Source organism: Heptranchias perlo, chromosome 2 (assembly GCF_035084215.1).
Source record: "Heptranchias perlo isolate sHepPer1 chromosome 2, sHepPer1.hap1, whole genome shotgun sequence".
NCBI classification, from domain to species: domain Eukaryota; kingdom Metazoa; phylum Chordata; class Chondrichthyes; order Hexanchiformes; family Hexanchidae; genus Heptranchias; species Heptranchias perlo.
The window spans coordinates 31,459,720-31,484,426 of NC_090326.1; the positions used below are offsets into that span (position 1 = coordinate 31,459,720).

The 24,707-nt window shown below is 41.6% G+C and overlaps 1 protein-coding gene and 1 pseudogene across 1 annotated transcript; both read left to right on the forward strand.

The window, feature by feature from the left end:
* The first annotated feature begins 2,431 nt into the window (after positions 1 to 2,431).
* Positions 2,432 to 3,152, forward strand: LOC137331976 (protein-serine O-palmitoleoyltransferase porcupine pseudogene; annotated as a pseudogene).
* Positions 3,153 to 6,873: 3,721 nt separating this feature from the next.
* LOC137333196 (nuclear transport factor 2-like) lies at positions 6,874 to 20,983 on the forward strand. Its single transcript, XM_067997381.1, has 5 exons — positions 6,874 to 6,992; positions 9,398 to 9,525; positions 10,787 to 10,858; positions 14,485 to 14,583; positions 20,365 to 20,983. The coding sequence occupies exons 2-5, from the start codon at positions 9,427 to 9,429 to the stop codon at positions 20,476 to 20,478; spliced, it is 384 nt and encodes a 127-aa protein (XP_067853482.1). The 5' UTR covers positions 6,874 to 6,992; positions 9,398 to 9,426; the 3' UTR covers positions 20,479 to 20,983.
* The last annotated feature ends 3,724 nt before the right edge of the window (positions 20,984 to 24,707 follow it).

The following is a 24,707-nucleotide window of genomic DNA, read 5'->3' on the forward strand; positions in this document are numbered from 1 at the left end:
AATTGTGACCAATGTTCCCTCTAATTTTTTTCAGCCATGTGCGGAATGAATTTGGGTTTGTGCACCGATAGAAAGGCTGTGTGCGCTACCGTAAAAAAAAATCACAACTTTGAACAGAACATCTTTTTAGAAAACATCATTCAGGGTATAGAACAAACCGAACAAATGTGCAAAATAATGGATAATTGTAACTAGGTGAGCTGTCAAGGATTTTTAATTAAACAAAACTGGTGATAGTGTTCTGACATTTCTGTCACCTGAGGAATGGGGACATCCTGATTGAGACCCAGAGTCTGTACATGACAGGCCAGATGATGGAGAAGAGGGTGACTGTCTCTGTTCAGATGTTTTTCTCTTCTGTCTCTCTCTCTCTTCCAGTGTTTATATATTTTGTCCAGGTTTACTTCTCTACCACTTGACAGATGAGATTTGATCTGCATAAGCATCTCAAGGTGATTTTCTATCAAACCGTTTTGTGATTTTGTTTTTATATTATTCATAAGGCTGAAGCCATGCTCACAATCAGCACTCGAAGCTTGAAATATTGCACATATATCCACTAGTTGTGAAACCACATAGAATCATAGAAAGGTTACAGCATGGAAGGAGGCCATTCGGCCCATCGAGTCCGCGCCAGATCTATGCAAGGGCAATTCCCCCACCCTATCCCTGTAGCCCTGCAATTTTGTTTCCTTTCAAGTACTTATCCAGTTCCCTTTTGAAGGCCATGATTGAATCTGCCTCCACCACCCCCTCGGGCAGTGCAATCCAGATCCTAACTACTCGCTGTGTAAAAATGTTTTTCCTCATGTCACCTTTGGTTCTTTTGCCAATCACCCTAAATCTATGTCCATTGATTCTTGACCCTTCTGCCAATGGGAACAGGTTTTCTTCTACTCTGTCTAGACCCTTCATGATTTTGAATATTTCTATAAAATCTCCTCGCAACCTTCTCTGTTCCAAGGAGAACAACCCCAGCTTCTCCAGTCTATCCACATAACTTAAGTCCCTCATCCCTGGAATCATTCTAGTAAATCTCATCTGCACCCTGTCGAAGGCCATCACATCTTTCCTAAAGTGCGGTGCCCAGAACTGGACACAATACTCCAGTTGTGGCCGAACCAGTGTTTTATAAAGGTTCATCATGATTTCTATACTTTTCTACTCTATGCCTCTATTTATAAAGCCCAGGATCCCGTTTGCTTTTTTAACCACTTTCTCAACCTGCCCTGCCACCTTCAACGATTTGTGCATGTATACCCCCAGATCTCTGTTCCTCTACCCCTTTTAGATTTGTGCCCCTCTAGTTTATATTGCCTCTCCTCATTCTTCCTACCAAAATATATCACTTCGCATTTTTCTGTGTTAAATTTCATCTGCCATGTGTCAGCCCATGCCACCAGCCTGTCCATATCCTCTTGAAGTCTATCACTATCCTCCTCACTGCTTACTACATCTGCAAATTTTGAAATTGTGCCCTATACACCTAAGTCCAAGTCATTAATATATATCAAGAAAAGCAGTGGTCCCAGCACCAACCCCTGGGAACACCACTGTACACCTCCCTCCAGTCCGAAAAACAACCGTTCACCACTACTCTGTTTCCTGTCACTTAGCCAATTCTGTATCCATGTTATTACTGCCCCCCTTTATTCCATGGGCCGCAATCTTGATGATAAGCCTACCACGTGGCACTTTATCAAACGCCTTTTGAAAGTCCATATACACCACATCAACTGCATTGCCCTCATCTACCCCCGTTGTTACCTAATCAAAAAACTATCAGCTTAGTTAAACACGATTTGCCTTTAACAAATCCATGTTGGCTTTCCCTAATTAATCCACGCTCATCCAAGTGACTGTTAATTCTGTCCCGGATTACCGTTTCTAAAAGTTTCCCCACTGAGGTTAAAGTGACTGGCCTATAGTTGCTGGGTTTATCCTTACACCCTTTTTTGAACAAGGGTGTAATATTTGCAATTCTCCAGTCCTCTGGCACCACCCCCATATCTAAGGATGTTATTGGAAGCTAATCATCACTGTCCCAAGTCATCACAGCAGGAGTTCCTCAAAGCAACGACTTGATCCAAATATCTTCAGTTGCTTCATCAATGACTTTCCCTCCAACATAAGGTCAGGAGTAGGGCTGTTCACCAATGATCCTACAATGTTCAGCAACTTCACAACTCCTTCAATAATGAAGCAGCTCATATCAGCCTACAGCAGGCCCTGAACAACACTCAGGATTGGGTAACATTCATGCCACATGAGTGCCCAACCACCTGCCTCTGACCTTCAATATCTTAGGAGTCACCACTGACCAAAAGCTTAACTGGACCAGTTGTATCAACAACTTGCTACAAAATCAGGGGCTTACCACAGTTCACAAGGGTTCTGACTCCCTCCATGAATGGTATTGAAATAGCTAATAATGAAGCTGAAAGAGGCCTGGAGTCTTAGACTTGCCATCTCAACATGTGTTGCCCCTTACCTCTTTCCCTATTTCATCACAGTCTACAGAGACAGATTGCTGAAAAGGTAGTTATGAGCCTACGACAAGGCAATCTCCTTCCATTTCAGTAATTACTTTTTGGGCTTCCTATCCGAGACCATGACCACAATGGTAGGGCACAGCTACACTGAAGAAGAGGACAATGGGAAATGGGAGTTGGTGGTGACCAACTGCAACATCCCGATGTCTCACTGGCTTAATTTGTATGTGTTTAAAAATGCTTTAACTTTGGGGATGTTTCCTACAATCCTCGTCACTTACGCCCCAGTGCATTGCTGCACAGGCTGTTTCCACTGTGGAACAGTCCTCTCCTTTCTCAGATTCATCGTGTACGTGAAACGTGTGCTGAGAAATAAGATGGCCATCACTTTCAATGCTGTGTCCTCTTCAGGAGATGCCGGGGAACTGGCACGCAACACAATAAAATTAATCCCTGGGTCCGTCTGACCAACATCCTCTTTGGGGTGTTGAGCATTTTCCACCTGATCTCCCTGGGTTGGTTCTTTGACATTGACGTGGAGAACCAAGTGGAGGAAGAAGGATACGGCATGGATTCACTATCCAGAAAAGGCAGGAGCTGAGCTGGGCTGGCCACTGGGTGACCTTCGGCCTCTGGGTCTTCTACTGGTTGCTGGCCTGAGCCCACACCCAGGCCTTGTCCTTAAAGCATATATGAAGAGCAAAACACCATGGTGGATTGCTGTCATCGCCCCGGAGCTCCAGTCTCACTTATCGCTGCATGGGACTGTGGAAACTTTTAAAAGAAAACAGATTGTGCTCCATGATGATAGTCCCTTCCCTCCCTCTGTCCAAAAAAAAGGAACACCGCCTGGCATAACAAAGCTCAAATTTCATTTTTAATTAATACTTAACTGTGACTGTTCTCTCGGAATGGTGGGAGAAAGAAAACATGGAATCGGATTAACCCACTGAGGATTGTGTTTGCACCTCACCACCTACATTCCCTCGCAAAACAACCAAACTTATTCCAAAACAATTATCAGGGACAGTATTGTGCAGAGAGAGAATATGAGTATACCGTTAAACATTGCATGAGTCAGTCAGAGGTCATGACTTCAAGCGCCACTCCAATGATTTGAGCATATAATCTAGGCTGACATCCCAGTGCAGTACTGAGGGAGTGCTGCACTGTCAGAGGTGTAGTCTTTCAGATGAGACATTAAATCGAGGCCCCATCTGCCTTCTTGGGTGGATGTAAACAATCCCATGGAACTATTTTGAAGAAGAGCTGGGGGGAGGGTGGATGTTCTCCCCAATGTCCTGGCCAATATTTATCCCTCAATCAACATCACTAAAAACAGATTATCTGGTTATTTGTCTCATTGCTGTTTGAGGGGCCTTGCTGTGCGCAGTTTTGCTGCTGCATTTCCTTACATTACAACAATGATTACACTTCAAAGAGTATTACATTGGCTGTGAAGTGCTTTAAGATGAGGTTGTGAAAGGCACTATATAAATGCAAGTTCTTTCTTTCTTTTCTCTCTAAACATGTTCAACCAATGCAGAGCATCTATCAACAGAGCCATTATTATGGTAAAAACAATAGAATAATAAGTTGGACAGGGTGGTGATACATCGCATCTTGAATACTGCGTCTACTTCTGGTCGCTAAGAAACAAGAGAAACTTTCAAGCGTTGCAGGCAATGCAGAGAAGAACTATTACGCTGATCTCTAACATCAGGGATTTATGTTATGAGGAAAGGTTGGTTAGACTTGGACTTTTCAGCCTAGAATGGAGGCGTCTGACAGGTGGTCTTATTGAGGTATGAGATTATTAAGTGTATGGAAAAAGTTAACTCAAAATATTACTTTAAATTAACTGCGGATGTAGAACTGATCATAAGAAGAATTTAGGAGGACTTTCCCATTAACAGATCAAATTAAGAACTTAGGAGGAATATCTTTACACGGGTGAAAATGTGGAACTCACAGCCACATGGAGTGGTTGAAACAAATAGTATTGATGCATTTAGGAGAAGCTGGATGCATATATGAGGGATAACGGAATAGAGGGGTACGGGGTCAGGATGGGAAGAGCTAATTAGTGTGGGAGGAGGCTTGTGTGGTGTATAAGCATTGACATTGACCAGTTGGGCCAAATAGCCTGTTTCTGTGCTGTAGATTCTATGTAATAGAACTAGGGGAGACAAATTCAAACTAGTAAATGGTAATTTTAGGGCTGATATGAAGAAATTCTTCTTCACACAAAGAGTGATGATCCTGTGGGATAAACTTCCAGATAGGGCAGTGGAGGGAAGAAATCTGGAATTATTCAAGAAACAGTGAAAGATACAACGGGAGGACGTTAGGATCGGAACATAGGAACAGGAGTAGGCCATTCAGCCCCTGCACCGCCATTTAATTATGTCATGGCTGATCTGTATCTTAACTCCATCTAGCCACCTTGGTTCCATAACCCTTAATACCCTTGTCCAACAAAAATCTATCAATCTCAGTTTGATATTTTCAATTGACCCCCCCCCCCCCCAGCCTCAATAGCTTTTGGGGCAAGAGAGTTCCAGATTTCCACCACAATTTGTCTGAAGAAGTGCTTCCTGACATCATCCCTGAATGGCCTAGCTCTAATTTCAAGGTTATACCCCCTTGTTCTGGACTCCCCCACCAGAGAAAATAGGTTCTCTCTACCGTATCAAATCCTTTAATCATCTTAAACACTTCAATTAGACCACCCCTTAATCTTCTATGTTCAAGGGAATACAAGCCTAGTCTATGCAACCAGTCCTCATAGTTTAACTCTTTTAGCTTCGGTATCATTCTGGTGAATCTGCACTGCATCCCTTCCAAGGTCAATATATCCTTCCTGAGGTGCGATGCCCAAATCTAAATGCAGTTCTCTAAATGGGGTCTAACCAGAGCTCTGTAAAGCTGTAACATAACTTCCACCCCTCTTGAGATAAAGGCCAAATTTCCATTAGTCTTTTAAATTATTTTTTGTACCTGTCCACTAGCTTTTAGTGATTTCTGTATTTGGACCCCTAATTCTCTCTGTTCCTCCACAGTCCTTAGCTTCTCACCATTTGGAAAATAATCTGATCTGTCTTCCTTAGGTCCAAAGTGGTTGACCTCACACTTCCCCATATTGAACTCCATCTGCCAGTTTCGCCCACTCACTTAATCTACCAATATCCCTTTGCAACTTTCTGCTCCCATTTACACTATTTATGTGCCACCTAACTTAGTGTCATTGGCCAACTTGGATATTGGGCTCTCTATTCCTTTATTGAATCATTTATATAGTGAAAAGCTGAGGCCCCAATCCAGATCCTTGGGGGACACCACTAGTCACATCCTGCCCATTATCCCTAATCTCTGTCACCTACCCCCTAAATGCCAATAGGGTTGCCAATCCTCTAGGATTGCCCTGGAGTCTCCAAGAATTAAAAATTAATCTCCTGGACACTGCTGCAAGAGTACATAAATCCACTTGCCTGGATGAGTGTAGCTCCAACACCTCTCAAGAAGCTCAACACCATCCAGGACAAAGCAGCATACATGATTGACACTCTATCCACCACCTTAAACATTCACTCCCTCCACCACCAGCACACCGTGGCTGCAGTGTGTACCATCTATAAGATGCACTGCAGCAACTGCCATGGCTTCTTCAACAGCACCTCCCAAACCTGCGACCTATACCACCTAGAAGGACAAGGGCAGCAGGCACATGGGAACAACACCACCTGCAAGTTCCTCTCCAAATCACACACCATCCTGACTTGGAAATTTATCGCCGTTCCTTCATCGTTGCTGGGTCAAAATCCTGGAACGCCCTATCTAACAGCACCGCGGGAGAACCTTCACCACATGGACTGCAGCGGTTCAAGAAGGCGGCTCACCACCACTTTCTCAAGGGCAGTTAGGGATGGGCAATAAATGCTGGCCTCGCCAGCGACGCCCACATTTCCATGAACGAATAAAAAAAAACCAAGGAGAAAAATCACAAGTGTGCATGAAAAACATTGTCCCATTTGATTTGAACGCTGTCCTTTATTGGTTATAAATATATATTGGCGAGAGGCTGGAGGTCATGCCATAAAACCAACAGGAACACGTCCAACCGGAGTTGGTAACCCTACGGTTAGGCTCACTTTGGATGGCTGAGTTAAGATAGACCTAATGACCCTTTCCCGGCTGTAATTATGTAACGATTTGCAAAAAGTTTCAATTTTAAAATCTGCAGGAATGACTCCCCGCCTTGTTGATCAAGCAGACGGCTTTACAATGCCACCCACCCTGATGGACAAGACGGCTGCCGCGAGCGCTGGGCGGCGCTGCCCTGGGCGGAGCGCTCGGCGCTGTAGCGCGCGCCTTACGAAAGGTGCCGCGTGACGGAGAGGAGCCGAGCCTGGAGCGCGCGCTGGGCTGGGGTTCCAGAGTCAGTGGGCACGAGGTCGGATTCCCAGGTCTTTGGCAAAAAGCGAGTGTCTGCGGCTGCTGGTAAAACTTTTGTTTTGTGGTTGGTGTGTGCGCGCTTGCCCCCCCCCCCCCCCCCCCATATCCATCCATCCATCCATCCTCCCTCCCTCAATTTCCCTCGGGGATGAATACGAGGCCTTGTTGGAAGTTGCAGTGCAATACTTCATGTGCAGATTTGGCGGCTGGCTACTTTTCAGTAAAGTGCAAGTCTTGCGTCTTGCACTTTCTGTGTGTTGCGGATTTTAGTTGCAAACGATCACTTGAAAAGCTTTCAGTGACTAGCTCCAGCTCGTTCCATGCGTTCGGGAGACTTTTTAAAAGAACCTCTTATTTGTTTCAGACGTGTTGTCACGGCCACAAGGTTCAGTTTCAACGTTTTACCCTTTTTTGTCAGATCTTTTGCAAAGAGGGTACCTTGTTTTTCTTTTGTTTTACCGGTGCTATTTGAATTGGAAGACTTCGTGCATGAAAATTAAAGTTTTTTTTTGTTACCCGTTTAGAAAGTATGAATGTGTACTAGTCTTAAGTGAGAATGCTGCATATTTGCATAACCGAGTTTGATGTGAAAGGTATTACGATGTACTTAAAGATTGCTGAACTAAAACTCGTGCGAAATGCAGTGAAGCTGGCTTCCGGACAAATGCCGCTAGGAAGCTGCTGGCAACTTGCACCCCGTGGTTAACAGTCGGTGATTGTGCTTTACTGGAGTGTTGATTACGTCACTAAACGGCGCGCTGTTAGGTTTGGTATGCAGTTCGCTTTTGTTGGGACTACGATAACTTGTCCTTTGCAATTTCGCACCTCTTTCCTAGCAAACTCTTTGAAAATTAACTTTTTAAAAAAAATATACCTTGTAAGGAATATAATTAATGTTGAAAATATTTAGACTGTCTCGCCAATCGCGCAATTTCTTGGGGTGAATTCTCGCTTTGGTTGGTCTCTTTCTCCTGCCCTCTGCTGGTTTCGAGTAAAGGTCTGACTGTGGCTGAGTAAAATTGCAATTCTGTATTTCTGATCTGCCTTGATCAAGATGAATGTTATATGTTCCTTTAAAGATATGCAATATATTCCAGTGTATTCCTGAGATTCTGCATCAGTGGTGGGATCTGGATTCCTGATTAACCTGTCCTTAAAGAAAGAAAAAAGAACTTGCATTTAGATAACACTTTTCACAACTATGGGACTCCCAGAAGCACTTTACAGCCAATTAAGTACTTTTGAAGTGTAGTCACTTGTAATGTAGGAAATGCGGCAGCTGATTTTGCACACAGCAAGGTCCCACAAACAGCAATGTGATAATGACTGCATAATCTGTGGCACCTTAACCCAGGTTCAGCAAATGAATCTTTAGGCTAATTGAGAGGAGCTGCACTATTTGTAATGCGCTCTCCCAGTTAGGGCAATTCCATGGGGGCAACCTTTGTACACAACCAGTTTCTATCCTTGAAGTTTTTATAGCGAACAGAACAGTATGAGGTGGGCATTTTAAAATGACTCTAAATTGGATCCTGGGCCCTCGCACATACGTCACAGGTACATTTACTAGACAAATTTAGAATAGTGTTTTGAGCATGTACACCAATAGTCAGATCAGATTGTATTATAAAAAGCCCTTTCACATGTTTACATTCAGAATAATTTCAGTTGCAGCCTGCACTCGGGCATAGAGTTGAAATTCTTATTAGGTTATGCCTGGAATTTCCTCATGGCTGGTCCCATTCCGTCCACCACAGTAATGGTTATGGTGGCAGGGCAGGACCGGCTGTGAGGAAATTCAAGGCCGCTGATTGAAATAGGAGGCAAGTAATGGCTGAGGAGAACCTGTCGACAGAAGACAAGACAGCTGTAACTGTGGAGCCTCGATTCCAGGGAGGCAGGTGTGATAGTTGGGGCGGAACACGGGAAAAGTGTCATTGGAGAAGTAAAAGTACATGGGCAACTGCGAGTGCAAAGTACCTTTTATCCAGGGTCGCTAGCGGCAGTGCCTGGGGAGATCAATCTTCCGTTCCTGGAGATTACCGGACAATCAGGGAGGATTGGCGACCGTAGTGGATGTATGCAGTGGGATGCCGTTAGTTGAGACGATCCATCACGTGCTCAGTTGAGTTCCTGACCTAACAGTGTTGCTATTGGAAATCACCACTGTGGAGGTTGGACAAAGATCTTGTCTCATCTTCTGCAATTGTTGGCGGCTGCATTCAGAGCATAATTGGCAATGTCTGAGAGTACACAACCTATTCCTTTATGGGCTGTGGATAGATCAGGTGATCTGATTTAAGTAAATAAAATAAATTAAATGCACAAAACGTTTACTACAAACACTCAAATAGAAAATATTGCATTGCTAACAGCTTCTTAACTATAGTGTTCTGGTAAAGTTGGTTGATGAAAGCAATAATCTCACTTTACCACCTTCTCTTTCACAGGACTGAATCATTCACCATTAGGCATCAGAATGGCTGAACACCCATTGTGGGAGCAGATTGGTAGAGGTTTTGTCCAGCACTATTACCAACAGTTTGATGTAGACCGAACACAGCTGGGGACTCTGTATGTAAGTATGTGCAGTTTGGCATTAGGAGCTTCTGTTGAGCAGTTGTATTTCTGTTCCTGCTGTGTTTAAGACAAGTATTGTGGATGCTGCTGTCACGCTAGCACAGTACTTGAGCAGTTTGCCATCTGGTGAACAGGACCGGTATTTATCAACAGTATGATGAAGTACTTCTGACGAGGAAACCTGGTAATGGTAAAAGGAGACTGCTGCTTGCTGCTTAAGAGATGCATTATGTTACAGAAAGACTTGACTTGTCCCATGTCACCTCTGTTCAAATTCTAACGGCTGGTTGAGCTCCCAGCAATTTGATGGGTTTTGTGAGACCTAGAATCATAGAACTTTTGGAACAGAAGGAGACCATTTGGCCCACTTTGTCGATGCTAGCTTCCCCTCTGCTGGTATCTACTCTTAATCCCTGTACCCTTCAATATTTTTCTTCATGTTTTATATAATTTCCCCATTGAATGTCATGATTGACTTGGCCTCAATAGTCATTTGAGGCAAAGCTTTCCGTGGCCTAATAAAAAGCAAAAAAACTGTAGATGCTGGAAATCTGAAACAAAAAACAGAAAATGTCGGAAACACTCCAGGTCATGCAGCACCTATGGAGAGAACAGAGGAGTAGGTCTTAGGGATGAGATGTGCTTGGAAAGGGCATGGGGGAAATGGGAGGGAAATTAGAGAGAGATGGGTCATGAGAGGAGGAGCAGTAGAATTAATAGGAGAGGCTAAATGGCCTCTTTCTGTGCTGTAAAATTCAATGTAATACCATGAACCTTAATCTTCATAAAAAGCTTCTTGTGTATCACTCTTATCAAATACTTTTTGAGGTCCAAATATATACTACATTCTTTATGTCCATACACGTGATAATTTCCTCAAACGATTTGATTAAATTAATTCAACGTGACCTAACCTGTATAAATCTATGTTGATTATCCCTGATTACCTGAACCTTTCAGTACTCAATAACATCTCTCTATTAGGGTCTCTGGCAGTTTTTCTACAATTGACGGAGGCTAACTAGTCTATAATTACCTAGTTTAGCCATTTTGCCTTTGAACGCACATTTGGAGTAAGACATGTCTGTTTCTCGCGCACATAACTTTTTACAGTGGAGCTGATTATCGGCTCTGAAGGGGGGAAAAAAACTAGTACCATTACAAAAACTTGAGGTGCATGAAGATGTCCTGTCAAAAGGTTGTAAACATCTGCTCTTTATAAAGTGTAACTAATTTTTAAATCTTTTTTTCATTTCCAGAGTGATTGTTCCTGCTTAACATGGGAAGGGCAACCTTTCCAAGGAAAAGCTGCAATAATGGAGAAAATAGCTGTATGTATATCATAGTTGTATATTGTGTATCTTATTATTAACACACTCTATGCTTGCTACTGTGATGGTGGAACTGACTATTTCACAGTGTGGTATTTAGACACATGCTGGAAAATGTCTTGGTTTAAACACTTGGCCCATGTTTTCCACCATTTTAATTTCTGTTCTAATTCACCTCTGGATTCTGCAGTTGTATGTTTCCTGCTTTGTTGTAATGTTGTAGATGCCCTGCTAGCTTAGGGTGTTAGTATGATCAGGTCGGTAAGACTTGTGTCTTTTGAAATATGTTTCCTGATTCCGGTAGCCATACTTTCCGCTAGCAATTGGTCACTTTTGAGCTATTGCTTGTAACTTTGTGAATGGAACAGTTTTCAAGCCAAATCCCAAATGAACTTATTTTCATCTAGATCTATTATAGCAAATTCTTATTGTGCTTCAGATCAACAGGAATATTAGTTCATCTTAACAGAAGTTCCACTCCAAAGACTTGAGCGCATAATCTAGGTTGACATATCAGTACAGTACTGAGAGAATGCTGCTCTGTTGCAAGGTGCCATCTTTTGGAGGAGACGTTAAACCAAGGCCCTGTCTCAGATGAATGTAAAAGATCCCATGGCACTGTCCCGGACAATATTTATCCCTCAACCAACATCACTCAAAAAAAAAAAAAATCTGGTGATGCCTGCTCAGATGTTGCTTCACTATGATGCATAGTCTCTATGGAAATGGAGAACTAAGACCACATATCTCAAAATAAGGATCTAATAAAAATATACGGATTCCTCTGAAAAGTCTAGCTTCTTCGCCACCTGGAATTTTAAATGTGACTTTTTTTGTTTCCCGGTAATGGATTTATGTCATTGCATTTCAGGAAATCAATGCAAAGATGGCTGTCTATGGTTTTGTGGTCACAATGTGGTTGAAAGGACTATGGTCCCAGATACAAACCATGCTTGTAGTGTGCCTCAGATTGTTGACCAGGACCTAGTGGAAGTGGGTGTATTCGGCTAACCTTGTTAGGTCAAAAAAACTCCTTAATGGATCTATACCTTGGATGAATCTGACAAGCCATGTTCCTCGGAAACTGCAAGGTGCTGAATTCTGGAAAACCTTTGACTGTAGGTCCCTAGGTGGCCATTCGGAAAGATTTCCTAACTGTCCATTGCTTCCTTTTGAGTGATTGGAATATTTCAGGCCTGGAGCTTCAAAGGTGATGCAAACCCCTTTTAACATTGGTCTCTGTTGTTTTTCCAAGGTTCACCAATTTCATGGCCTTGGCATGGGGTTTAGAATGGTACAGCAATTATTCAAATACTTATGAGTAGCTTGTTATGTCCTTGGAGAAACTTTGGACTACTGGTCAGCCAAGAGTGGCACCCTGTTGCTTTCTTGGGTTGATGGTGGCCCCACAATAAGTGACGACTGCTAAATCAGAGTGGCTGTGCTCTGTGCTGAGTGGTCGTACCAAAACGTTTTGTGGTCAGCAATATCCTTCTTGTGGCTTAAGTCTCGGACTTTGTCTCTTTGACTACTGATGAGATGAACACTATGGTGTGGCCAAAGTATTCCTTGCCTCTGTGTTAAAGCCCGAAATGGGTTGAAGCTGGAGACTTCTAGTCACTCAACCATTACATAAGAATAACTGAAGGGAAGGAAGGTGCTTGGCCAAACCAGTGTGCTTATTAAGGTCTACTTGAAGCTTCTTCAGGGCAATCAAGTAGATCATGAGGGAGATTATGTGGGATCAGGGGGTTGTGTTCATGCACAAAGGTGTGCAATTACACAAATTATTCTCAGTAGATTTCTCGTTGGCTAAAGCCCTTCATCAGTCATGATTAAAAGAGTTGCTCTGAGATAGTGTCAATGGCTGACTAATCCAGAGTTCTTCAATAAGCACAAGGGGCTAGAAAAAAGTATTATACTAGTTTGATGTCAACCGTAGTAGGGACCCGCCTGCATTGAAGTTGGACAGGACGATAGAGTATGCTACACAGATGGAAAACATTAATGAACTAGTTTGCTGGGAGGGAGTGGACTCCACTTTGTCACCTGGCAAATGTCAAGATAGAATAAAGAAAGAACTTGCATTTATATAACTCCTTTCACGACACCCCAAAGTGCTTCACAGCCCACGGGGTACTTTTTGTTGTGATGTAGCAAAATGAGGCAGCCAGTTTGCGCAAAGCAGTCCCACAAACAGCAATGGGATAAATGACCAGTTCATCTGTTTTAGTGGTTTTGGTTGAGGATTGAATGTTGGCCAGGACACCTGAGAGTGCAGATGGGGCATTGGTTTAACATCTCATCTGAAAGACCGCACCTCTGACAGTGTAGCGCACTCTCGGTACTGCACTGGAATGCCAGCCTAGATTATGTACTCAAGTCGCTGGAGTGGGGCTTGAATCCACAACCTTTTGACTGAGGCGAGAGTGCAAGCACTGAGCCAAGGCAGGCATGGATACTGTGCTGAATTCCTAAAGGCATCTTCTGGGGATGGGGGTTGGAGTAATGACCTTGGAGAACCACCAACTTGTTTTTGGAGCTGCCCTTCTGAGAGCAGGTAATAGGATTCTGTTTCAGGCGCATGTATAGTTATGACTTCAGTCAACTAATAAAATGATTTTCTATTGAGCCCAGAAACTCATAGTAGTTCAGATTTTTGCAATATGTATATCAGCTGCATTGGAGTCTGAAGGTGTAATAAAGAAGGGGCTGGAGTTTGTTCCAGAATATGTGGGTCAGATTGTTGCTTTCTACGACTTTGAAATTCTATCAAGCTGGAGAATCCAACGTGCATGCTTATTTTTTTCTTTAAAGATTTTGGCCAAGTGGTGACTTGAAGGAGGTAGTAGCAATGGGAATACATGACTGAATCTTAGCTTTTATCAGGAATGTGTATTCCAGCTCCAGGGTCTATGTAAGGAATTCTTATCCATCTCGCTGGTCACCTTGTCGCCCACCCCATTGAAAGTCTTTTGTCAGTGATATGTTGGGTGATACTGATAAGGAACAGTCTCAGAATGCCTGTTTGAGACATTTCTGAAAGAATTGGGGTATTTCTTTTCCAAGATAAATGTTGTGGTGTTGGTGGACTATAGCGTGTGCCACTCGCCATGTTGGGCAAGGCTTAACCATGGGATATGGTAGTGGGTGGGTGATACCATGAGTTGGTGCTCCCAGGGGTTGCGTGTCCATGATTTCTTGAAAATGCACTTCCTGCAATGCTGCTCTTCCCTGGTTCCCTGGGAGTGCCCAGATTGCAGGATGACCCAAGTGTTGTACACATTAAAGCATATTGGCTTAAGTGCCCTTTTTTCTGATGGCTTATTGACACCATTAAGCTACATAAGCCTAACGACGTCACTTGAACACATCAACTACTTTTCACTGGCAAGCAGCCCCTTTAATTCAAGTCAGTTGCAAGATATTTATGTCTTAAGCTGCGGGAGTATATACTATTTGAGAATTTTGAACTGGCTACTTTTTTTTTCTCAAGTTTTGGAAACTTGCCGCATCACAATTTCTGTTTTGGCTCTCCTATTGGTAATGGATTTGGTTATTGATTACAATGGGGGCTGAATCTGAAGCAAAAAGTTAAACTTTATTTGTCACTTTTTTAACTCTAGAGCCTACCATTCCAGAAAATTCAGCATAGTATAACTGCGGAGGACCATCAACCAGCACCAGACAGCTGTGTTCTTAGTATGGTGGTAGGTCAGCTTAAGGTGAGTGGGGGCAATTGCTCGGGAAGGGTGGATTTCTTTGTGGGACATTACCTCTCTACAGTGGCTTGGCTCGGGTTAGTAACTTGATAGAAGTGTGGGCACAAACTTGTGTTCAACAGCAGAAATGGGTGTTTAAACTTGGTGGAAGACTGAGAGATCAGCTAAAACACCATCCTTTTTGTATTTTCCTTTACTGCGCTAGTCCATTTTCCGTCGTCAAAAACGAGTGAACAGCCTCTCGATCTTGTTCTGCCATTCAGTTAGATCATAGCTGATCTGTATCTTAACTCCACCTACCCGACTTGGTCCCGTAACCCTTAATACCCTTGCCTAACAAAAATCTATCAATCTCGGTTTTGAAATTTTTAATTGACCCCCAGCCTCAACAGCTTTTTGGGGAAAGAGTTCCAGATTTCCACTACTTTGTGTGAAGAAGTGCTTCCTGACATCAACCCTGAACGGTCTAGCTCTAATTTTAAGGTTATGCCCCATGTCCTGGAATCCCATCAGCGGAAATAGCTTTTCTGTACCCTAACATCTTTTAATCATCTTAAACACCCCATTAGATCACCCCTTAATCTTATATACTCAAGGGAATAGAAGCCTAGTCTTTGCAATCTTGTCCTTGTAATTTAACCTCTTTAGTCGCGGTATCATTCTGGTGAATCTGTACTGCATCCCCTCCAAGGTCGATATATCCTTGTTGCTTTTAAGGCATTCTTTAACATGTTTCCTATATCCTTGTTGCTTTTAAGGCATTCTTTAACATGTTTCCCACCGCGGGAAATTAAAATGACCAGGTAGAAATTGGTTCAGCCACTGAGTTGGAGTTAATTCAATGACGGAACAGCTGAACTCTATGGCTGAGTATCTGTTCAAAGTGGCTTTTGGCAGAAATTGTTAAATTAACTGGTTCAGTGTTGCCTTTGGTAGGAGAGATCTGCTCAGGAGGGCAGACTCCTCCAACAGCTAAGCAACATCTTCCTAACTACCATTGAGCTTTTAAACTGCTCTCGCTGGCACTTTAATCAGCTGAGCAGCACTCAGAAGAGTGGTATAATGTTGAAAAGCCCTGGTGAACTGCTCAACTGTACAATTTCATTATGTTTTGTGGGAAATGCAAAATGTCAAAGCTTGGATGTTTAAATAGTTACAAGTACAAAGCTGGCCAGAAATAACCAAGAAATGTAAGTATTTTCAATTAACAACCAGAAGATGAACACACATTTTTAAACTTGAGTTGTAATTTATCCTTTATTTCTGAACTCAAAACTGAGGTTAATTATACACACAAACAGATACCTAGTTCTAATTCCATGAATCTACAAACTCCAGAAATGGCTGTGTCATTGAACCAGGCTCTACAAATTTGTTGCTGTACCTTCATTTTCCACTGTCTGGAGCTGGATTAATGTCCTCTGCTGTTTTTTGACTCGATAAATGGCTATTAAACCACTTGAGCGACATTAAATAAGTATTGTTGCAGGTGTATCCTGACTGGCCCCTTTCTGCTAGTAAGGCTAAATACAAGCTAAAGAGTAAAGTCGTCCAGCATAAAAGTGAAGTATTTCTATTGGCTGCAGTCAGTGATGAGATTTATGCACCAGTTTGTAAAAGTGGAAAACATCCTCCAAAGTAAAAATTTTGGGGGGGCAAAAGCTTTGGGATAAAATTTTTTCCCAAATCAATCCTGTTTATTTCACTTTTAATATCTGTTTCTGATTCATTTTGTTTGTGCCAATTTTTTTAGATCAGTTAATTTGAATTAGCAACTTTGAATTAAGAGGAGGAGACAGTAATCTGGTCATAAAGAATATGTTTGAATAATTCAATGTGTATTATCCTGGGTAGGTTCTACAAACTTCCTCCTGCTTTGATTTTACTCAACTTGACACAATTAAACAATTATTTGGAGATGTATGCTCCCCTGCCTGTAATGAGCAGAGCATATGCTTAAGCATGCAATTTTCCCCAAAAAAGCTGGTTTAAAGATTTCCCCCTGATAATGGGACACCACTAGTCACAACCTGTCAATTTGAATACCTGCCCATTATCCCTACTCTGTTTCCTTCCCCTCAGCTAATTTTGTAATCAGGTCAATAATTTGCCCTCAATTCCATGAGCATCAACTTTAGCTAACAGTCTCTTCTGAGGGACTTTATTGAATGCCTTCTGGAAGTTCCCCAAAAAAACTGGTTTAAAGATTTCCCCCTGATATTCATGCTTCTGCTAAAAGTCCAAAAATTTTTTAAGGGTTATTTCCAGAACACTTTCTGAAATAAAGGTTTCCCATAGCAATTGCAGAGAGCATCTAGAATACCTGATTTGCACTGAATTTTTTTGTGTAATGGTCAGTTTATAGTGATAGTAACTTGCACATGCTGCTTTTGATAGTGTCATGGGTTTCAATCCAGTCCAGATCGACTGGGTTGGCCTTACCCCTCGAGCCTGTTCCACCATTCAAGGAGATCATGGCTGATCTGTGACCTAACTCCATATACCGGCCTTAGCCCCACATCCCTTAATACCTTTTGGTTAACAACAATCTATCAATCTCAGATTTAAAATTAACAATTGAGCTAGTAACAACTACTGTTTGCGGAAGAGAGTTCCAAACATCTGCCACCCTTTGTGTGTAGAGGTGTTTCCTAACTTCACTCCTGAAAGTCCTGGCTCTAATTTTTAGGCTATATCCCCTAGTCTTAGACTCCCCAACCAGCGGAAATAGGTTCTCTCTATCTACCGTATCAGTTCCCCTTAATATCTTGAAAACTTCGATCAAATCACCCCTTAACCTACTAAATTCCAGGGAACACAACCTTAGATTGTGTAATCGCTCCATGTATTTTAACCCTTGGAGTCCAGGGATCTTTCTAGTAAATCTACGTTGAACTCCCTCCAAGACCAATAATTCCTTCCTAAGGTCCGGTACCCAGAACCGAACACAGTACTCCAGGTGTAGTCTAACCAGGGTTTTGTATAGCTGTAGCATAACTTCTACCCCCTTGTATTCTAGTCCTCTAGATATAAAGGCCAGCATTCCATTACCCTTTTTGATTATTTTCTGTACCTGTCCATGACATTTTAATGATCTATGTACATGGACCCCTAAGTCTCTTTGGACTTCTACTGTTTCCAGCTTTTCACCATTTTGAAAGTACTCTGATCTATTCTTTTTAGGTCCAAAGTGGATGACCTCATACGTGCCTACATTGAAATCCACTTGCCACAATTTTGCCCATTCACTTAATCTGTTAATATCTCTCTAATTTTATGCTTCCATCTACACTGCTTACAATGCTGCCTATTTTTGTGTCATCGGCAAACCTGGATATGTGGCTCTCTATCCCATCATATAAGCTGTTAATAAATACATTGAATAGTCGAGCCCCAACACAGATCCCTGTGGGACACCACTAGTTACATCCTGTCAATTTGAGTACCTGTCCATTATCCCTACTCTTGTCTCCTGCCGCTCAGCCAATTTCCTAACCAGGTCAATAATTTGCTCTCAATTCCATGAGCTTCAACTTTAGCTAAACAGTCTCTTATGAGGGACTTTATCAAATGCCTTCTGGAAATCCGTATAAACAACATCCATAGACATTTCCCTGTCCACTACTTTAGTCACCTCTTCAAAAAATTCAATCAGTTTTGTCTGGCATGAACTACCCTTTACCAATCCATGCTGGCTCGCTCTCTCAATTGCTGAAAATTTTCAAGGTGTTCAGTCACTCTATCTTTAATTATAGACTCTAAGTAATTTCCCAACAACAAATGTTAGGCTATCTGGTCTATAATTCCCTGGTTTCCCCCTCTTACCTTTCTTAAATAGCGGAGTGACATGTGACATTTTCTAATCTAAATGAAAGGTTCCTAAATCGAGAGAACTTTGGAAGATTATAGTTAGGACATCTGCAATGTTTTCACCTACTTCCTTTAAAACCCTGGGATGGAAACCATCTGTTCCTGGGGATTTGTCACTCTTTAGTGCCATTATTTTCTTTATTACTGTTAATTTGCTTACATTAATTATGGTGAGTCCCTGTCCATGATTCAAAATTAGTTTCCTTAGGGTGTCTGGCATGCTATTTTCTTCCTCAATTGTCAATACTGACGCAAAGTAATTATTTAATATGACCACCATTTCCTTATTTTCATTTACAGTATCACCGTTATCAGTTTTTAAGGGGCCCACATTGCTCTTGACCACCCTCTTTTTCCTATATAATGATAAAAAAATTATTGATTTTGATATCCCTTGCAAGTTTCTTTTTATACTTTTTGTAGCTCTTACCCTTTGCTTTCTTACCCTTTGCTTTCTTACCCTTTGCTTTCTTACCCTTTGCTTTCTTACCCTTTGCTTTCTTACCCTTTGCTTTCTTACCCTTTGCTTTCTTACCCTTTGCTTTCTTACCCTTTGCTTTCTTACCCTTTGCTTTCTTACCCTTTGCTTTCTTACCCTTTGCTTTCTTACCCTTTGCTTTCTTACCCTTTGCTTTCTTACCCTTTGCTTTCTTACCCTTTGCTTTCTTACCCTTTGCTTTCTTACCCTTTGCTTTCTTACCCTTTGCTTTCTTACCCTTTGCTTTCTTACCCTTTGCTTTCTTACCCTTTGCTTTCTTACCCTTTGCTTTCTTACCCTTTGCTTTCTTACCCTTTGCTTTCTTACCCTTTGCTTTCTTACCCTTTGCTTTCTTACCCTTTGCTTTCTTACCCTTTGCTTTCTTACCCTTTGCTTTCTTACCCTTTGCTTTCTTACCCTTTGCTTTCTTACCCTTTGCTTTCTTACCCTTTGCTTTCTTACCCTTTGCTTTCTTACCCTTTGCTTTCTTACCCTTTGCTTTCTTACCCTTTGCTTTCTTACCCTTTGCTTTCTTACCCTTTGCTTTCTTACCCTTTGCTTTCTTACCCTTTGCTTTCTTACCCTTTGCTTTCTTACCCTTTGCTTTCTTACCCTTTGCTTTGTCACCCTTTGCAAATAAAATGAGTCTAAATGAAAGATGAACAATCTGCACCTGCCATCCTAAAATGGAAAGCTTACAGTGAATGTAGAGTATTTTGTATTTCCATACTGCTCAGGAAATTTAAATTGACATCTTTTATGCATTGCTATATCATTTGCTGCAGTCTAAGTCTGTTCTGTGCAGCTGCCATGAAGAAAAAAAAAGAAAGACTTGCATTTATATGGTGCCTTTCACAACCCAAAGCGCTTCACTGCCAATTAAGTACTTTTGAAGTGTAGTCACTGTTGTAAATGTAGGAAACGCAGCAGCCAATTTGCACACAGCAAGGTCCCACAAACAGCAATGTGATAATGACCAGATAATTTTTTTTAAGTGATGTCAGTTGCCGGATAAATATTGGCCAGGTCACCAGGGAGAACTCCCCTCCTCTGCTTCGAGTAGTGCCATGAGATCTTTAGCGTCCACCTGAGAGGGAAGACGAAGCCTCAGTTTAATGTCTCATCTGAAAGACAGCACCTCCGAAAGTGCAGCACTCCCTCAGTACTGCACTAGAGTGTCGGCCTAGATTTTGTGCTCAAGTTTCTGGAGTGGGACTTGAACCCACAACCTTCTGACTCCGAGGCGAGAGTGCTACAATTGAACCACAGCTGACACCCAATCCTATGTTTCATTCTCCTTTTAATAGTGAATAAGTTTTTAAATAGTAAGTACTGTACAGACCTGATAAGTCGTTACATGTTATTTGTAAACATCCTTTTAATTTGTTCCAGTATGTAACCTTGACAAAGTGATTCAAATCTTTTGTCTCCCATAGGTGGACGATGACCCAGTGATGGGATTTCATCAGTTATTCCTTCTGAAAAATGATAATGACAAGTGGATCTGCACAAATGACATGTTCAGATTGGCTCTACATAACTTTTGCTAGGCCTGCTTTTTTTACCCTGGTTGTACTTTAATCAGCCACTTGTTTTTAGTCTGAAATTGTAGTGAAGCAGTGTATTCACAAGGGCACTGTTGTGGTACAGGACCAACGTAATGAACTGAATTGCTTGATGAAAATGAATGCAGTATTTGCCTATTAGATTTTCAATCTGTTCAGCATTCAAGAGTCAGATGCAAGATCACGGATTTTACTCGACCAGTGCTAAAAATGGCAAACTTTTGAAGTTATCTGTAAATGGTTTCCTTAAATGTGAGTCTTTGTTTTTTGTTCTTGAAATGTTTGAGCATCAGTTGAAAACTTTGGACGGGACCTTTTATTCATGAAGGGCATTTTACAAAAAGGTCACTGATCAATTCAGAAGCTTCATCATCCATACTTGCCAGGCTCTTTGAACTGAATTTTTTTTCTGATTGGTACTGTAAAATGTTCACAGAAGATATGCACTTGTTTTCAGAATGTGATTTGGAATAAAAGCAACATTAGTAAATGCTTCTACTGGGATCTATAAATACTTAAACAAGCAACTCAGTTGGAAGTGATGATGACACCTCAGAAGCTATAACCAGTGCAGCTTTGGAAGGGCCTGTGTTTGATTGCTGGTTATAATTCTTATTTGACTATGCATTAATTGAAGAACAAAGATGAAAGGTCAAGCCTGTTCTTAAGAACATCATAAGGGTAGAAAATAACAGGAAACGTCTAGGTGAATCAGGAATTGGTGACTTCAGGAGAGCACTGACTGTCGCAGTATTGATTTTAAAATGAAGAAAAGTGAGAGACTGATGGATAGAGAGGTTGCAGGCTAATGGTGAGGGCTTTCAGATGTTCACTGATGTGAATAGGGAATGATGGAAGATTAGACCGAGCTTGGGGAATCCTTGAGTTAATGGAAAGACAACATGAGCCATCGACTACAATTACAGATTTGAGAAACTAGATAGCCACGAATAGCTATATTAGAGACTGTCATGATGACAAGTGCATAGCCTTAGATCCTATAAAAGGCTTTGAAGATATCCATGGCAAGGAAGTGTGTAGCATAGGCAAGAGCACCGCTGGAATAGCCATACCTAAAAACAATACTGACGACTACAGATCTCACCAGACTTCAAAGATGATGATTTGAAACCTAACTGTAGTTAAGTGCCAATGTAAAGACAAAAAGGTGTAGTTTGAAGGACAAAAGGATCACCTTTCTTCAGTATGGAGTGAACAAGAGTAAACCTCCAAGAAAAAAAAAGTAGAAGTTGAAGAGATGGCATAGAACTGGTAAGTTGGAGACCATGCATCTTGAGGGCAATAACAGTGGTACCAACAGAAGCAGAGCTGTTGAGAGTCCAGAGGACAAATTGGCAGGTATAAAACTTGTCATTGTTGAACAGAATGAAACAATGGAGAAAAGTGAGCTTTAAAAAAAAAAGCTTTGAGTTTTTCTTGTTAGGCAGCCCATACTGTGGAGTGCATCATTTTGGGGGTGGGAAGGAGCTGGGTGAACTGGGATCTGCAGGTCTGCTAAAGAGCACAATAAAAACTGGCTTTCTTTTTACTGAAAGAACATCACAAAAACCTTAAGGAAAGGTCACTTTATGCAGACTGGAAATTGGGGTTTCATGAGAAACACTAGTTAAACTGGGTGCAATTGGTCAAGATCAATTTAATTATTGGGCTAGACTGTCAGACTCTTAGGGGACTCTTAAGCTTATTGCTTCAGTGTGTACTTGTGGATGTCTAGCACTTATTGCTTCAGCGGAGTTAGAATAACACCTACAATTTAATAACTGAAGGAAAATATTTAGAGACCGGCTGTCGACCAGCTTAATGTGTACTTGTAATCTCCATCATTCAGCGCATTGGTTCACTGCTATGATCAGAATCGTCACATTTAGTTGAGTCCAAAACCGGATTTGTGTGTGTGGGGTGATGGGTTTTTATTTGTTGTTTTGCCCATCTACTGCAGCATCATGGCCAAATTGCTAGCTGAACACATTATCAGTAGTAGGGCTGCTACCTTTAGACTGGTCCAAAAAGAGATGCTGCTCGTGCATGTGTGCAGTGTTTGGTTGATGCAGTATTAAATACTGTACTGTCCAGTTTTTGGTTACGAAACTTGCTGGGGTTCCCCATAACACTGATGGGTGGCCACTCTGCTGTCCTTTAGCTTGAGCAGCACAAAATTGAAGCTTACAGTACTTCTTGGAGGTCTGTTCCAGCTTTTTTTCTCAATACCTTTTCCGCATGAGAATGGCTTTGACAGTTTCTGCATCCCTTATGAATTGAAACTTACATCTTTTACTGTCTCCCATACTGAGTGAGCGTGACCCTCTTCTAACAATTGACTTTGATCCTCATAACCTGCTTACTGGAGTATATGTCTGATACCCACTACATTTGTTGTCAATTCAGCCAATAGAAAATTTCACACTTTATACAGGCTAAAATATTGTTCCAATTTAGTTACAAATAATTGATTCACAGGAGCAAAAATAGAAACAAGATATTATCCATCACAATCAGAAATTTAGATAGGGCCATAGCTCTTCCAGTTCCTATCAGCGAGCACTTGAAAAGACAGTCTCTGGTACACAGGCACTAATTATGGAGTTCTATCCACAGCTGAATGACACTTGAACAGAAACTGAAGAGCACAAGAAGGCTCCCGAGTTCTAAGAAGGTTTCTCCTATGAGGTTCGAGCTATCTTGCAAATAGGCACCAAAATGTTAAGTGTACCACATATTGGTAGACAGTAGTCTGCAACAGTTATGTTTTCTTTCAATATTTTCTACTAGACTGTTTTCACAGATATCCACAACCAGAAAAGCAGCATCCATTGACATCTAACATGATGCCTTGCTGTCAAAGACAGCCCTACCTGGTGATAGACTGTAGGGGTGTTTTTTTTTTAATGAACAGGGAAATTAACGTAGGGGTTTCTTATTGACTTAAGGGTAAAACTTGGGTGCTAGGAGAGAAGTCGTGAAGATGGGTGGAAGGTTATGATGTGCTGGTTCCAATTTACATTTTGGCCTTTCCCACATTCCTTAATGAAGATGTGTGTACACAAAGGAGACAGCTGTTGGCATAATGCACATTGGAGGAACAGTAACTTGTTTTTAATAATGTACCAGAAAGTGCACATTACACAATATTTAGAGCTGCATAAGTTGTATATAGTTTTATAGATTGGGGTGGAATATTGGTGAAAGGTCTTTCCTAGGCAGTGACCTGGAAGAGGAGTTACATTGGATTGAAGTAGTGGAAGATACCTGTAGGAGTCAAACAGGGTCCTGGGGCCGGTGTTTTCAGCAGCTACTCCAACTGTGAGAGCTTAGGACAGGTGGATGGTGGGCCTACAGGAAAGGAACCCATATCCTTTGGGCTTTTCTATAGAAAGTTACAAACGTGTGAAAACTGAAACAAAAAAAAGTTTAAAACTTAAGAAAAAGTGAGGACAGATCCGTTGGGAAGTATTTCCTTTTCGCATTCTCGTACTGAGTCCAGAAAAAAACTCCACGTATTTATTAAAGCCTGAAAAAGCTTCCAAAATATTTTTTGTGACTGTGCCATTACTTGCTTTGAAACTTCATAGGCTGCAGAAAGCCTTTTTTTTCTCCAAAGCAATGATGGCTGCAAAGTGTTTTCTACTTTTGCTAAAACTGGTGAACCTGCACCGTTTTATGTTGTTTAGTAGCTCCCCTCCCCTTACTGTACTGGCTTGCTATCAATATTAGCTTCATTTTGATGCAGATACCTAACATGATAAACAATTGTAGCGTTGTGGCCTTTAACTGTACTGCCTAAACTGAATTTTGTTCATTTATAATATTCCTGTAATACAAAAATTCAGTTCTTTGCCTCCCAGCTGCTGTTATTATTGAGACAGTCTGAGTACCCGAGTGCTTTAGAATGTTAATTTGTAAACGAGAGGGAACTTGTGTAGAATCACAAACATTTCACACCCTTATGATTAAATGGTGCCTTTACAACACATATATAGCCAGGCAACATCGTATTCCATTTTCCAGCGGGGTGGGGGTGAAGAGGGGTGCTTTTTTCCACCTGTCTCTCTGGCCTGACTTCAGTTTAGGTGTGTTTTTATGCTCCCCTGCAAATTCCACCAGATATGTCACCTTAAGGCCCAGTGGTGTATATGCCTGCAAGTGGGCCTCAGCAGAAAGAACTTGAATGGCAATGGATCCCAGAAGGATCAACT